The following is a 15,635-nucleotide window of genomic DNA, read 5'->3' as shown; positions in this document are numbered from 1 at the left end:
TCCAAACAGTTTCAGCATTGCTGAGAAATCCAAGTCCAAAGTCTCTGGAATTTAAGGCAAATTCTTAGCTGCAAGCCCCTGTACAAATGAAAAGAAAGTTAAACACTTCCAACATTCAGTGTCACAAAATAGACATTTTCATTCCAAAAGTTACAAATACGGGTATGTAGGAATGGGACCAAAGCTAGTCCAACCCCCCAGAGCAAACATTAAATCCCAATTTATGGCAAGTTGTGAACTCCAAAGGGCTTGGGTGGCTCCGCCCCTAAGGCACTGCAGATGGCTGTAGCTCCCACAGCTTCTCTCTTGGGCCAGTCCTTGCAGCTTTCCTCTGAGGCTGCAAAGGGTGGAGTCCTGCTGCTTCTTTGATGCCCTCAGGCCATCTTTTCTATTCTGTTCCTTCTCAGCAGTCAAGATTTTGTCCCTGTCTTTGCAGTCCACAGCTTTACTGGAACTTCCTTTCTGTCCAAACAAAAAACATTTTAAATCATTCTGCTGGCCTCTGCTCTTGATTCTCAACATAAATCTAGCTAAAATTCTCCAACCGTAGCCATGCCACCGCCTCAACATTAGACTGCTTTGAAATTTCTTCTGCCAGATTCATTAGTTCCCTGCTTTTATCTGTCTCAGGCAGAGTCTCTGGACATGAGCAAAATGCAGACAAACTTACTGCTATGCCATAACACACATTTGTGGAGTGCAGCAGCCCGTGCAATCCTTCTTCCCAGCAGAAACCTCCCAAGCCTGATCTTTACCTGCTTTCTCCTCTTCTGAGCTCTGACCAGAATTTCCCATACAGAACAGCCTAAGGTGTTCCAGCGCTCCTTCTTCAGTAAGGCATCTGCAAAAAACCAGTTCTAAAGGCTCTTGAGCCACATGGCCAGGTAATGTCAAAACAAGACTCCACTTCTCTGTTACCAGATTTTATCTTGGTTATTTTTCTCTCATTGCCGAGACAAAGTACCCAACACCCCACGTTAAAGGGGGAGAGATGTATTTGAGTTACAGTTTGTAGAGATTTCAGTCCATTATCGGCTAGGTCCAAGGCAGGGTGGCAGGGGGACAAACAGTCATGGTGGTGGAAGACAGCAAAAACAACAAGAGAACTTAATAGCATCTTTGTGCCCCTTTTATCTTATTCAGACTACCAGCATTAGGGTGGTAGGAAATCAATCACTCAAGTATAGTGGTTTGGTAATCACACACCCTTAATCCCAGCATCACACATTACAGATTCAGTGACCTCTGAAAAGTAAGCCCCACCTCATCCATATGAGGCTTTGGGGGGACATCTAAACACAAACCATAACAGCATTGTACTCAGGATGATTGTACAGTATTTAATCCAGATCCTAGCCACTTAGGATGAACTTCAATAGGTTAATTTTTCTGATTCTTAATTTCCTTATCTTTAAAATGAAGATAATATTTAGCTCATAGAGTTGTCCTGAGGATGAAGAACCAGTTTATATGAAAATATCTTGCCTAGTTCCTGATATATAGAGGAAATATTAATATCTTACCATTTTTATAGAAATTATAGGAGAGATTATTATTATTATTACTATTATTTTGGTATCAGGAATCGAACTCTGGACCTTGCGCTTGCGAGGCAGGCACCAGAACCACTGAGCTAAATCCCCAGCCTGGGGAGATTATTATTGTGTCCAGTGTAAAGCATTATTTACGTGTGAGTTAACTCAGCCTAGGCAGCTGACAAGGGAAAATCGGCAATATGAAACCTCAGAGAATGATTTGAGACAGGATGAAAAAGAAAAACATTTTGTTTTTGGATATTTTGCTTTGCCTTTGAAAAAGTACAAATTTCTTTTTAAAACTTTATTTCAATGTAATACAAGTAAATATTAATAAAATTTTTTTAAAATTTTCTTTTATGAAAAAATAAAGCAAAATTTCATAACAGATTAAAGAATAACATTAGTTAATACACTGTACCATAATCTTAAAGGAATGGCCAGAAGTACTTGTTAGATTAGAGTACAAGTCATACACAAAAAAGTCTCTTACAAAAAAGAAACAAATAGATAATAGCACAAAACTTTCTTTTCAATGAAGTAAGAGGACCTAGCAGTATAAATGAAACAAATTAGCATATATATTGAAATATTTTTGAAACCTCAGAATATATTATTTGGGGAATTATTAGAACTTCTTTGTACTTCCTATTTCTCTATCTTCTTTTTTTTCTTTAACATTTAATAGAAACTGTACAATAAATTTTTACTCTATTTTACATAAGATAGCCACTGTAGAAGTTTAGATAGATTAGAAGGAAAATAGACTGTTATGGAGCCCAGTCCTGTGGGATATTTTTTCAGAGTATGAAATTCAGAGTTCAGTTGGGGGAAAGGGTTCAGACTGCCAGATTAAGTAGATGTTAAAAAAAGGTAAAATGTAGGCCTTTGGGTAGATAACCAGGCACTGGGACCACCAATATTTCAAAGCCGCCGTTCTTAAACACACCCCCCATGTAGTCATCTGTGTGGATTCTCACCAATGACTTAGGAAATACCATTCCAAAGATGTCTTTCTCATTAGGCAAAGTCTCAAACATTCATTCAATCCCAGACAGGGATGTCCTCTCCTTCTTGCCCAGAATAGGAAGAAACCCACAACTTTGGGATGCTACTGACTCAATCTCTCCCAATTTTAGTCCTTATTTCCACTTTCGGTTTCTTACACCAGAGAAACAACGGAGCACTCAAACATGTTGATCCAATTTATTTCACTTAAGAGTCCATCCATTAAGCTATAAATGTTTGAAGCTCATCCTTTTTTATGGCAGAGTAGTGTTCTGTTGTATAAAAAAACACATCTTGTTTATCCACTTGTTGGTTGTTGGGCATTTGGGCTGTTTCCAAGATTTAGCAATTACGCAGTGTGCTGCTATTAACATGGGTGTGCATATATCGCTGTGGTATGATGCTTTTAATTCTTTCAGAAAGATACCAAGAAGAGGAATAGCTGAGTTGAATTGAACCTCTAGTTTTAATTTTTTGAGAAATCTCCACACTGATTTCCACAGTGGTTGCACCAGTCTACACTCCTCTACCAACAGGGTAGAAGAGTTCATTTTTCCCCACAGCCCCACCAGCATTTGTTATTGGTTGATTTCTTGATAGCAGTCATTCTTTCTGGAATGAGATGGAATCTCAGCATTGTTTTAATTTGCATTTCATGAATGACCAGTGATGTTGAATGTTTTTTCATATATTTGCTGTTTCTACTTCTTCATCTGAGAAGTGTCTTTTCATTTCAGGTGCCCATTTTTGGATTGGGTCTTTAAATTTGAGGGATCTGATTTTTTAAGTTCTTTCTAGATAATAGTCTTTTATCTGATGAATAGCTGGTAAAATTTTTTCCCATGCTCATCACTCTATTGGTGGTTTCTCTTGCTGTTCAAAAGCTTTTTAAAGAGATGAAAAAGTACAAAATTTATCATCCTTATAAAATAATTATTAAATATAGGGATTGTAGACCAGAAAATTCAAAATATGGAAAGATCACAGTCACAAAATATGTAAAATCTAAGAAGCTAGCTCTGCAGGACACTAGAATCTAAAACTTAGTAGACAAACATTATATATATTCAGAAGATACCTTTTCTTTAGAAAAGACTTCATTCCAGAGGAATGAGTATTTTAATGTTTTGGCTGACAGAAAAATAAATTCAACAAAACCAGTAAGTAATATTTCATATTAATAGAAACTATCAAAAATATATCTCTGTTGGCTTCTATTCCCTATGTATCTTAACCAAAGATCAAATTGCTTGAAAATAAACTTTTGGCTTTCATATAAGTGGTAAATGCTGAGTAGGAGGAAGCAGAGAGAAGAGAAATACTCAGTTCAAAATTTATAAATGATGCTAGAAGGATAAAGTTAACCAGGCAAGGAAGAGAGAAAAGAAAATTATCTGAAGGCAATGTGTGGAGGCAGTTTAGTATTTTGGTGGTTCTTTGGTTAAAGATCAAGAATGATTGGAATCATGCCAGCTGCAGAGAAGATGGGCCTGGTCATTGGGGCCTACAGAGTTGGTCTCTGGTCAGTAGGAACTTAGGGTTTTAAAATTTTCAGAGGACAGTCACACTTAGTATTTTTTTATTATATATTTAAAATAATTTTTGTGTAAAGTAGGAATGGATTCAAGTCTTAGGTAAGAGATCACTGGAGGCCAATGAATAAGTCAATATAAACGGTTTGACGTAAGACAGTGGTAAGAGGAAAGGAGAATGGACTCATAGATAAACACTTTCAAGATAAACTTGTCTGAATTAATATTGATTGTCTCGTAGTGGAAAGGGGAGTAGTGATGCAGAAGAAAAAGTGATATCTAGGATGGCTTTGACTTTGATGAGTGAGTGACTACATGAGTGGAATCAGGAGAAGAAATATATGGAGAAAAGAACCTTCTGACTCCAGAAAAGTATAAGATGCAGCTCATTATAAAGTCACCATTGATGTTGCTCATCTTGTTCTCTTCTTAGTGGGGATAGAGAATATGCAGCGTCTTTTTGCTATAAGTAAAGTGATTCTTCCAAGTTATTTACCCCCCCCCGGACTGTATTAGCAATTCTGTGACTTATACTTTTCTTTATGAATTTTAAAATAAGCTTACCTATATCTACAAAAAATAGCTTTGCCATGATTTTGATAGGAATTGTATCACAACTCAATTTGGAGATAATTGACATCTTTATGTTGAGCCTTCCAATCCATAAACATGGTGAATATTCCTATTTAAATCTGCATTGATCTTTTTAATCAACATTTTGTAATTTTAAACATATAAATCCTGTACATGTTTTATTGTCTTTATATTTAATGATTTTGTTTTCTTTGGTGTGGTTGTAAATGGTATTATGTTTTTAAATTTTGATTTCCACATATTTAATGTTTTATGGGTTGAGCATCCTTAATCCAAAAAGCTGAAACACAAATGCTCCCAAATCTAGTATGACATCACAAGTAGAAAATTCCACTCCTGATTTCATGTGACAAGTTGCAGTCAAAACAGATTCACAACACCCAGTTTATTTAGCATAAGGGAAAAAAAATCCCTCTTAGCTCCTTCAGATGTCATGGGCAAACTTGTCATCATGTACAAAATTATGAAATGTAATATAATTACTTTCAAGATATATGTAAGGTAGTTTTGAAACAAATGAATTCATGTTTAGACTTGGCTTCCATCTCTGGAATATCTTCTTAAATGCAAATATTCTAAAATCAGAAAAAAATTCTAAGTCTATAATACTTCTGGTCCCAAGCATTTCAGATAAGGAATATTCAGTCTGTATGTACAAATACTGTTTTTCTGGGGGGTGGGTTAGGTTAATCTTATACCCTCCAACATTGCTGAAGTTACTTGTTATTTCTAGCAAGTTTTCCTCCCATAGATTCTTTGAGATTTTTTACATAGATATTCATCCTCAAGTAATGCCAGTTTAGTTTTTTTCCTGCCTAATCTGAATATCTTTTTTTTTTCTTGTCTACTGCAGTAGTTAGAACTTGTAGTATTTTGTTAAGAGTGATGAGCAAGAACATAATCATCTCATCCCTGGACTTAAAGCATTCAGCCTTTTACTTATGAATGTGGGATTCGTTATGGCTTCTTTGTAAATGTTCTTTGTTGAATCGAGGAATTTCTTCTCAATTTCTAATTTCCTGAGAGCTTTTTTTTTAATTATTATTCTGAATTGGTACTGGATTTCATCAAATACTTTCTCAACACCCATTGATATGATGTGATTTTTCTTCTTTAGGTTGATTGGCTTCAAATGTTGAACTTGCCTTGTAATTTTGCAATAAAAACCTACCAGCAGTAATATATAATTATTTTTATATACTATTGGATTTACTGATACTTTTTTGAGAATTTTTGTGTCAAGTTTATGAGAGATACTGATATATAGTTTTCTTTTTCTTTTTCACATTGTTTGGCTTTGGTATTGTGGATCAGGACAATACTAGCTTTATACAGTGAAAGATACTTGTTCTTTTTTATTTTATGGTATAGATTTTATGAAACTGATATTAAGCCAACATTTTGGTGTAAGTTTGTAATCCTTAGTTACTCAGGAGGGTGAGGCAGGAGAGCAGCAAATTTGAGAGTAGCCCAGGCAACTGAACAAGACCTGGCTCAAAATGAAATTTTAAAAGGGCTGGAGATTTAGCTCAGTTGTATAGTGCTTGACTAGCAGGTGTGAGGCCCTGGGTTCAATCACTGGTACCACAAAAAAACTCGTGAAAATTCTTTTGTAAAAGATAAAATTTTCCAGTGGAGCTATTCTGTTCTTAAACTCTACATCGGGTGACAAACATGAACACAGCCATCTTCCCTACATAAACACAAATGCAGCCATCTTTCCCAAAATTATAAAACAAATTAAGTTTGTAAACTAAGGTACCACTGTATTATTTTATGTAGCTGAAATATACTAACAGTTTTTTTAAATTATGTGGGAAAATCTTACAGAAATATTCAAATATCCAAAAATTATAAAAACTAGCACAACCTATTTGTGTCTGCTCAAATGATCATTTCTTTTAAACATATTCTAGAGTAGTAGAAAAGAATGTGCTATACCTACCTTATTTGTGCTTTAATTACCCAGGTTTTATGATGTTAATGTATGATTTACTGTTTTGGCTGCAGAAACTTGGCTCAGTTGAGCTGTAGTACAGCAGTTTATGCTTTTGTAATGAGCTCTTTTCTGTTTTTTCCAGGGCTGGCGGACTAGGCCTCAATTTCATTGGTGCCAATGTTGTTATATTATTTGATCCTACTTGGAATCCAGCTAATGATCTTCAAGCCATTGACAGGTATAATACTGACTAAATTTAAAGTGATCTGCAAATTCTTTTAGTCTAAAAATACTCCTTAATTTTTTAGGTTGCTTATACTAGGACTAAAGAAGAGATGGGAAAGCTTCTAAGATAACCCTGATCCTCTAAATTCAAATAGCAGAACAATAATAGTCATTCTCAACCCCATTATTATAACAGAAATGACTAAAGAAAAAACAAATCTGTAATACTAAAATAAAATAGGACAGTTCACTACCGGTTGATGAGTCATTTTGTGAAATTCCTTGAAGATAGAAAACAAATAGAAGCTGTGTGATCAAGAAATGTCCACTACCAAAAGAGAAAAAACCTGAGTGATTGGTTGGTTCCTTATTAGTGTGCAGAGATTTTACATAGAAAGCTCATGAGTTCTTTGTGGAAAATCTGGCATTAAAAATTTAACACACCTTCCTTCAATCCCTAGAATCAAAAATAAATAAAATAGAATTTAAAAAAAAAGAAAAGAAATCAACAGAGAAGCTACAATCCAGAGTGTGCAGGAAAGAGAAAGAGTCTCAGCATAAGATTAGCAGCCAGAGGACATGAGAGTAGACCAGATTGTATCCTTGTGTGAAGTTAATTGATTAATGTAACTTCCCTCTCACACCTCATATTTAATGAGAGGTTATCTATAACAAGTGCTCCTTCATTGAAGCTGAAAGAATAATTCGATAATTTTATAGAAAGTGGGCAGTCTGCTGTAGAAAAGTTCCTAGAATTGACATTGGATCTAGATTATAAGTGTGTCAAACTTGAAGTGATCCCAGATCTTCATGGGACACAAAGAGAGGAAGTGGTTAGATAAACCCGTTGCCTGCATAGAAACCCCTAAACTATCTCCCCAATACAGTTCGCCTAATTCCACATTTTAATTGTAAATGTATATAAAGAAAAGCCAAAATATACAAAAATCAGTCACAAAGAAAGTTATGATATTTATAGTTGTCTAAAAAATTATTGAGTCTGTGGCTAAGACACTTAACTGCAGTTATAAAGAAAGAATTCTCTAAAATATGAAAGCTTGGTATAAAAACAAGAAATAAAATTCTATGTCATTTTAATAAAACATCAAGGTTGTGGGTAAAACCTAGAATTTTTCTTTCCTCGGAAAAAAACTAAGGTATCCTAATTAGTTTTCAAAATTTATGCTCCAAAATGTTTTTGAATGCTAGCAAAAAAATTAATGGGCAACAACTAAAATAATGAAGTAGCTGGGCATGGTGGTGTATACCTATAATCTCAACTAGCCTGGAGACTGAAGTAGGAGGCTCACCAAGCTCAAGACCAGTCTGGGCAACTTAGAGAGCCTATCTCAAAGTGAAAAAAAAAAAAAAAAAAAAATGAATAGGGCTGGGGATTTAGCTCAGTGGTTCCAGCGCCTGCCTCAAAAGTGCAAGGACCCAAGTTTAATCCCCGGTACCAAAAAAAAATAATAATTATTGTGGTGTAGTTCAATGGTGGAACACTCACCTAACATGTATGAGGCCCTGAGTTCAATTCTTAGTATTGCAATGGATACATACATACATACATACATAGACATATACATGTATACATATATGCATACTGTAAACACGTACATACATCTAAGTAAATAAGGTTAGTAATCACCTCATATGCTGTTTAAAAACTCAGATAATCAGGCCGGGGATTTAGCTCAGTGGTTTCATCACCTGCTGCGCAAGTGCAAGGACCCGAGTTCATCCCTGGTGCAAAAAAAAAAAAAACAAAAAACACAGATAATCAGACTTTACTTTCAAGGTACTCTAATTCTAAAGGTCTGCAATGTGACTTTATTATCTACATTTTTAAAATACTCCAGATTCTACATCAAAGGACTCTATTAACAGAATAAAAAAGGGACTCCATAGAATGAAAAAAATTTACAAATTATGTATTTGATTAGGCATTTATAGTAGCTAGAATATGTAAAGAATTCTAAAAACTCAACAATAAAAATACATCCAAATAAAAAATGGGCAAAAGACTCCAATAGACATTTCTCCAAAGATGATACGCAGGACATAAAGATACTCAACATCACTAATCATTAGGGAAATACAAGTGAAAACTACAGTGAGATGCCAGTTTACATATATTAGGATGAGTGTTAGTAAAACAACAAGTCTTGGCGATCACATGGAAAAATTGGAACCCTTATGCTTTGCTGATGGAATGTAAAATGGTGTGGCCACTATGGAAAACAATGTGATGGGTCCTCAAAAAGTGAAACATATATTATCGTATGATCCAGCAGTTTTACTGCTACTCTGGGTACCTACCCAAAAGAATTGAAATAAGGAACTTGGACAGATATTTGTTACTCACATTCATAGCACCTGTATTCATAGTAGCTGGGACATGGAGGTGTCCCAAATGCCTCCTTGCAAAAATGAATGGCTAAAGTACCAGCATATGTGTACAATGGAATATTTTTCTGCTAGAACAGATAAGCCAAACACAAAAGGATAAATAATTTTATGACTCCACCTATATGAGGTACCTGGAATAGTCAAATTCAAGAGATGGAAAATAAACTAGTTGTTAACATGGAATAGGAGGATGGAAGAATTGGGAGTTATTGTGTAATGGGTGCAAAGTTTAATTTTGGAATGCTGAAAAATGTGTAAGGGTGGATACTATAATGGTTACAAAACAATGAGAATTTACTTCATGCTGTGAACCATACCCTTAAAAGTAGTTAAAATGGTCACTCTTGTGTACATATATTTTACCACAATTTTTTTAAATGTCCAGTGTAACTGATATAATTGATCCTTATCTCCACTTTGAGAAACATTGAGAATTAAGTGTCGTACTTCTAAATGAAACTTCTAAAAGTTAAAAATGAAATATGACTAGTGCAGTTAATGATCGGGAATAGAGTCTTGGGAAGAAAAATTCAGCATAGCAAACACAAAACATAGCAATGTGTCAGAAATAAAGGCAAACAAAAATCTGAATGAATTAAACTCTTTAACAAAAAGAAAAAGCGAATGAAACAGAAAAGTTAGACTCAAGTTTATGCTTATTATGAAATATATGTAAAATACAAAAGACATGAAAGGTTGAAAATAAAATATAAAATAAATTTAATCAAAAAGGTAACAAAATTCAGTAATGAGTGGTGATATTAATATCAAAAAATTTTAATAGAATCAAGACAAAAACATTAAGCAAAACAAAGTGGGGCATAATCCGTCAAAAAAATGTACTAGTCATAACTTATCAAGCCAATACTTTCATGATAAAAAGTGGACAATCATAGTGGGAAATTTCATGTTACTTTCTCAGAAATTAACAGATCAACTAGGCAAAATAAGTAAATTATTTGAATAACAGTTATCCAGCATAGTTTAATAAATATATGTAACTTTATAACAAAAGAAAATGTTCTTTTTAAACATTTGTAAACATTTTTTAAATGATCATACATTTTCATAGAAATCACAAAAGCTAGATTCCATGACTCCAATAAATATTAAAAGCCTAGAAAATAACAATAAATGTGTAACTGATAAAATCTAGCCACATAGAAATGTTGAAGTATATTTTTATATAACTCATTTAAAAATAGAAGGGTGATTATTAATGGGATTGTGAACTAGGAAACTTTCAAGTTCTCGTTCCCTCCTGGTAGCATTAGAAAAGCAACTGGAGACTGACCAAAATAACTTCATAGAAACTCTATAAACCAGTCAGAGTTCTCCAATGACCAAGTGAACTCCCCAAGGTCAAACCATGGGAAATTCAGGCCATTCAAAACCATGGGAAGTTTTATAATGCTTTTACTCATCCTTGTCCCACCCTTCCATGTGCATTACAGCTGAGAGGAGGTGGCCTATTCTTGGTGCCTCCCTCAGGCAGAAAGCACAGGCAGAATTCCTGTACAACCTTTGACCTATCTGTGAACTTCCCAAGGGACTGATTTCTGTCTTACGGGACCCAGCACAAAGGTAGAAATGGTGGCATTACTTGGATCCTGGGCTGGTAGACACTGTCAAAGTCAGTAGTGGACTCTGTGAAACACGAAAGCTTCAGTAGAGCTGTATAGCTTTGGACACCTGGGCAAGGGCTAGGGAAAAGGAATGTAATAGAACACGTAAAGCCTTAAGAATCTGGTGTGAATCTCTTTGGGAGGACATTTAAAAGCAATCAGGTATATAGGGAACTCTGAATGCGCACACACACACACACACACACACACACACACACACACACGCACGCACATCCCAGCAGGATATATACCCAGAAGTGAACTGAGACAATTTGAAGCCTCCAGCCTAAGCTACTACTAAGGTTTTAGGATTCACCCTTGTAATTGGTGAAGGTCTTTTACCTTAGTCTGCATAAACTGGAAGAGGTGGCTGTTTTTTGAAATAGTAATTATCAACAAAGACCACATTGGGGGTAGTAGACTTATGGAATCTAGCATTTATAATGTATATTAAAAGTTATAGGACCACATTTGGGTGGATTAGATTTATGAGATCTAGCGTTTAAGATATATATTAAAATTACAGTCATTTTAAAAAATCCTTTACAAATATTTGACAATAAGGAGTATTTTCTGTTACAAAGTTGTAACAGAAAAATGTGACCTATTTAAGGTAACAAAATCTCTAGAAACTATCCTTGAAGAAATCAGACAGTGGACTTATGAAACAGAATTTAAAACAGCTTTCTTAAGTATTCTTAAGAGCTAAAGGAAAACATGGAGAAAGAACTAAAAGGAAATCAGGAAAAGGATATATGAGCAAAATGAGAATATTAGAGAGTGGAAGGAAATGAGGAAGGAAGGAAGAAAGGGAAGGGGACTGTGAATACAGAAATTTTGAATCTGATGTTTAACTTTGGATTTGAAAAATTCACTAGAGTGGTTTAACCCAGACTCAAATAGGCAGAAGAAATAATCAGCAAGCCCAAAGACTGATTATTTGAAATTATCAAGTCTGAAAATAAAAAAAGAAAGAAAACTGAACATCCAAAAAGACTTATGAAATAAACTCAAATGAGCCAATTTACATATTATAGTGTTCTCAGAAGAGAAAAAGGAAAATGGTTATTGAGAGAAATAATTATTGAAAAGCTTCCCAAATTTGAGGGAAAACATTGGTATGGGAATCTAAGAAAGTCCACAGATCTGGGTAGCGTGAATCCAAAGACTCACACCTAGATATATTATATCCAAACTCTCAAAAATCAAAGGCAAAGAAAAAATCTTAAAAGTAGCAAGAGAAAAACAACACATCACGTAGAAGGACTCTTCAGTAAATTTAACAGCAGATTTTTTAGCAAAGATTTTGCAGTCCTGAAAGCAGTGTAATGGTATATATAAAGAAAAAAACCTGTCAATCAAAATCAAATAAAAAAAGTTCAATTGAGAATTTAATATTGGGCAACATCCCTCAAAAATGAGGAAGAAATTAAATATTCCTAAACAAAATCTGAGGGTGTGCCTTACCACTAGATCTACACTAGAAGAAACACTGATGGGATATCTTCAATTTAAAATGAAAAGACACCAAATAGTGACTCAAAGCCATATAAAAGTACAGTTCTCCAGCAAAGGTAAGTACAGGGACAAATAAGAAATATCAATATTATTGTAATTTGGCTTAAAATTCTACTTTTTATTTTCTACAAGATTTAAAAGACAAATAATTTATAGATATGCCAGTATATAAAGATGTAATTTGTTACATCAATAATACAAAGATGTGCTTGGAGCTGTGTAGGAAGAAATTATAAATACAACTGAAGGTAAATTGGTATCAATTTAATACAGATTGTTAGAATTTTACGATATATGTTATTGCTTCCAGGGTAACTACAAAGTAAATATGTGTAGGGTATACATAAAAAGAGCCAAGAGGAGTAAAAGTGTGTCACTAAAATATCAACTGAGGGCCGGAGATTTAGCTCAGTGGTTCCACCACCTGCCTCACAAGCGCAAGGTCCCAAGTTCAATCCCTGGTACAAAATAAAAAAAAAAATCAATTGAATTTAAAGGAAGAGAGTAACTGAGAAAATGAGACAAAATAGTTATGAGACACACAGGAAGCAAATAAATGGCAAAAGTAAGTCCTTCCCTATCTCTAATTACTTTCAATGTCAATGGATTGAACTCCCAAATCAAAAAATAAAGATTCCAGAACAGATTTAAAAAGCAGTTCCAACTAACTATACACCATTGGTAAGAGATTCAGTTTAGATCTAAGGACATGCATAGGTTGAAAGTGAAAGGATAGAAAAAAAGAGATTCAATGCAAATATTAACTAAAAAAGAATAGAGATAGTTATATTATTACACAAAATAGTCTTTAAGTCAAAAACTGTCCCAAATGTGTGGAAACGAAACAACACACTTTTCAGCCACTAAAGGGTCAAAGAGGAAAAACCAAAGAAAATTAGAAAATACTTTCAGACAAATGAAGATACAACATATTAAAACTTACAGGATAAATGAAAGAAGAGCTAAGGGAAATTTGTAATTATCAGTGAGTACATTAAAAAAGAAGAAAGATTTTCAGCTCAGTAATCTAATGTTCCACCTTTTAGAGCTAGGGGGAAAAAAAGAAAAAACTAAACCCAAAGCTAGCAAAAGAAACAGAAATAAAGATTAGAATCAAGAGAATAGAAAAATAAAGAAAACTAATTAAACTAATAATAGATTTTTTGAAAATGTCAAGAAAATTGACCTTTAGACTGATTCAGAGAAAAGAGGTGCAGTTCAAATAAATGAAGTTAGAAATTAAAAAGGGGACATTGCTACCATTACTATTACAGCAGACTACTGCCAAAATGTAAAGTATTACGAGATTACAATGAACAGTTGTATACCAACAAATAAGTCAGCATAGGTGAAATGAACAATTTTCTGGAAATATACAACCTACCAATACTAAATCATGAAAAAACAAAACCTGAATACATCTATAACTGGGTAAGGAGACTGAGATAGCAATCAGAAACCTCTCAACATAGAAAAGCCCCAGATGAGATAGATGGTTTTATGAGTGACTTCTCCCAAACAAGAATTAACAGCAACTCTTCTCAAACGCTTCCAAAATTTGAAGAAGAAGAGACACTTTGTAATTCATTCTGTATGTCAGTGATACCACAATACCAATGCCAAAGACAGTACAAGAAAACTGTATTCCAAGTATCTCTTGTTAATGCAGAAATGCTCAATAAAATGTCAGGAAACCAAATTCAGAAATATGTTGAAAGGATGATGCTCTAAATAATATGTATTCCTGGAATGCAAGGATAGTTTAACATTTTACAAAAGTCGGTCACTATAATTTACCACATTAATGAAGGGGTAAGAAAACCACAGTGATTATCTCATTGATATAAACAAAGCACTTGACTAGACTGTCATGATTTAAAAAAAAACACAACAAATTATGAATAAGGAAACTACTTCAACACAAAGACAATTTATGCAAAACTCACAACTAATATGATCAATGGTAAGAGACTGAATGATATTTTCCCCCTCTTATCAGCAATAGGGAAAGGAGGCCTGTTTTTTTGTTTTGTTTTGTTTTCCAGAAAATGACAGCAATTGTATGGTTTCACTCATATATTACAGCTAGGATAGTCAAATTCTTAGAGATAAGTAGAATGGTGGTCACCCAGGGAATTGAAAGGAGTTACTGTTTAATGGATAAGGAATTTTAGTTTGTGAAAATGAAAAAAAAATCTGTAAATATGTAGTCATGATAGTTACACAATAGTGTGAATGTAATTAATGATACTGAACTATAAACTTAAAAATAGTAAATATTATGTATGTTGTGCTACAAAAAAATCAAGAGAAAAACTGTGTAGAAGTAAATACCAATGAAATCACTATAGATCAGTATAAATTCTGATGCTTAGATTTTTAAAATTAATTTTTTAAAAAGAATGAAAGTAAATGAAGCAAGAGTATAACAAAACTAGAAAAACAAGGTAAAAATAGAGAAATTTGTGTTATTACATTATTCAAATAATACAGACAGTACAAGTTTTAAATCATTAATTAAAAATGAGTAAAATAGTCTAATTTTTGACAAGTCTAATCTGACAAGTTGAGTGTAGCAGTGCATGCCTATAATCTCAGCACTTGGGAGGATGCAGGAGGATCGCCATGAGTGAGAGCCCAACCTGAGCTACATAGTTCAAGGCCAGCCTTGTCTCAAAGAAAAGGAAGGAAGGAAGGAAGGAAGGAAGGAAGGAAGGAAGGAAGGAAGGAAGTCTAATCTGAGGGAAAGTTTTAAAAACTCTAACCTAAGAGAAAAAAGCAATTATACACAAAAAGCTTAAGCAGACTTACTAATCAGTAATTATATTTACAGTTATATTGTACATCTTATGTACAACTTTATACAAATACTTTTTAGGAGAATAAAGACAGCAGTTATATTTATCATGTTTATTGTGAGCCAGGAACTGTTCTTAGTTGCCTCCTGTCTACAGTATCACTAAGTAATGGGCACTATTGTCCTCGTTTACTTGTGAGAAAACCAAGGCACAGTGACTTAGTAACTTGTTCATGTTCACAGCCAGTAAGTGGCAGGGTCAGCATCTGTGTAGTCTGACTGGAGAGCAGCCTTTGTGCACCCCACCCCCTCATCTTAAGACATTTGTTGTAATTTTGTATTTTTGTCTAGGTCATCAAAATCTATTAATTTGTTTTTCTAATTATTCCCTCCAAGCACAGCCCACTCCTATTCCCCTGCCTCCCTCTCCTCCTGCTGACTCTGGCAGGAGGA

General features: G+C 34.2%; 1 protein-coding gene across 3 annotated transcripts in view; it reads left to right on the top strand.

The window, feature by feature from the left end:
• Window positions 1-15,635, top strand: part of Ercc6l2 (ERCC excision repair 6 like 2) — a 136,069-nt gene that overhangs the window by 67,121 nt on the left and 53,313 nt on the right. For all 3 annotated transcript variants that reach the window (XM_087205190.1, XM_087205191.1, XM_087205192.1), the window contains one exon: window positions 6,751-6,846. In XM_087205190.1, coding sequence (XP_087061316.1) covers window positions 6,751-6,846 — 96 coding nt within the window. The remainder of the gene's footprint in view (window positions 1-6,750; window positions 6,847-15,635) is intronic.

This window comes from Heterocephalus glaber, unplaced genomic scaffold, assembly GCF_053883595.1.
Source record: "Heterocephalus glaber isolate CG9 unplaced genomic scaffold, H.glaber_assembly_v1.0 deba00000594, whole genome shotgun sequence".
Taxonomy (NCBI): domain Eukaryota; kingdom Metazoa; phylum Chordata; class Mammalia; order Rodentia; family Bathyergidae; genus Heterocephalus; species Heterocephalus glaber.
Note: the sequence above shows the minus strand (reverse complement) of the source record. Positions and strands in the feature narration are given on the sequence as shown.